Raw genomic sequence first — 1,562 nt, forward strand, 5'->3', positions numbered from 1 at the left:
AACAAGTCAGGCACAGAAAGAGAAATATCACATGTTCACACTTATTTGTGGGAGCTAAAAACAAATAAATAAATACACACACACACACACACAAAAAAAAAAAAAACGGGGGAGAGGAGAAGACATAACAATTGCAATTCCTTGAAGTTGATATGACAAGCAAACAGAAAGGACATTGTTGGGAAGGAGGGAGGAGAGGGAGGAGGGAGGGGGGTTTCAGTAATGGGCCACAATAATCAACCACATTGTATATCAACAAGATAAAATAAAATAAAAATAACGGTACATTTGCGAGGCAGAGGATCAACTTTCAAATTTTAGTCAAAAGATTTAAAAATAGTAAGGTTGAAAGTTATTTAGTTCATGCTCATATTATGTTCTAGGTATTGTTCTAAGCACTTTATGTATATTAACTCATTTATATTTCCCAGCAATCCAGAAATATAGGCACTACTGTTATCCCCACTAGGGATAACATGGTTATTTTTCATCAGGGAACAGCTCTTTTCTAACCCCTATTTGTGAATCCAGATTCCTTCCAACTAGTGGCTCTACTGTCTATACCAGGTGACATCTACAGTTGCCATGTTTGTATGTGTCAGTCAGGCTGAGAGGAGCCTGGAAGACTGCGTGTGGGAGGTTAGCGTGGCTGGGCCGTCGCTTCCATGGACTGGGGTGCCATCCGTGGCCACATCCAATCACCAGGGGAACTGTGTATCCAGGAGGCAGAGTAGATACTGAACGGCTGGGGAGTCCCTGCCACAGCATCTATTGATAACACATCTCAGATATCACTGAAGAAAATGTGGTAGTTCTTGTGGAGAATGCCATAGATTATTTCCGAAATTTATAGATGTATAGAAATGTTAGCTACTTTAATCGTATTTCAGGGATATGGAAAGGTAAATTTGTATCCATAAGTATGGTGTTATTTTTTGTCTTTTAAGGACGTGTGTTTTTAACCTTTTCTTAAATTATTTTAATTTGTAGGGCCCTTTAAAAGGACGCAGAGTTGAAGGAATTCAATATGAAGACATTTCTAAACTTGCCTGAGTTTGAACATTTAACAGCACATTTAAAATCCTAAAGCATCAAATTGGTGTTCGCCAAAGCATTATGAGACTCTACTGTGTTAGGGTGTTTCTTTTGTATAAAACAAATGGATTTATTTAAATATTACTATGTAGTTGGTTAGCTATACTTACAGAAAAATTCTGTCTCATGAAGTATCCAAACTATGTAAGTTTGTCCTTGTTATTTTTGTTTCCTCTGTAATATTTCCTTGACGATTTTTTATCTTCATTAAAGAATGTTATTGTAAAGTGTTTTATATATGACAACTTAGAATCATAATTGGAGAAAGTCTTTCATATACTCTAAATTTATATTTTTAACAGGGTAGTAAAGTTGAACTAAAAGTATAATTAAATTTTAAAGAGCTAAACTGTAGATAAAGTAGCAGCTTTATTGCAATGTAACTTATACAACATACAGTTCACCCATATAAAGTATAAAATTCAGCAGTTTTCAGTATATGAGTATTTACAGAGTTGTGTGATCAT

General features: G+C 35.1%; 1 protein-coding gene across 1 annotated transcript in view; it reads left to right on the forward strand.

Annotated features, from left to right (window-relative positions):
• KIN (Kin17 DNA and RNA binding protein) overlaps positions 1-1,337 on the forward strand; it is a 33,766-nt gene extending 32,429 nt beyond the window's left edge. The window contains exon 13 of the mRNA XM_008584913.1: positions 991-1,337. Within this exon, the coding sequence (XP_008583135.1) occupies positions 991-1,053 (63 nt within the window). The 3' untranslated portion in view covers positions 1,054-1,337. The remainder of the gene's footprint in view (positions 1-990) is intronic.
• Positions 1,338-1,562: the final 225 nt, after the last annotated feature.

The sequence above is a fragment of the Galeopterus variegatus genome, unplaced genomic scaffold (assembly GCF_000696425.1).
Source record: "Galeopterus variegatus unplaced genomic scaffold, G_variegatus-3.0.2 Scaffold3404, whole genome shotgun sequence".
Taxonomy (NCBI): Eukaryota; Metazoa; Chordata; class Mammalia; order Dermoptera; family Cynocephalidae; genus Galeopterus; species Galeopterus variegatus.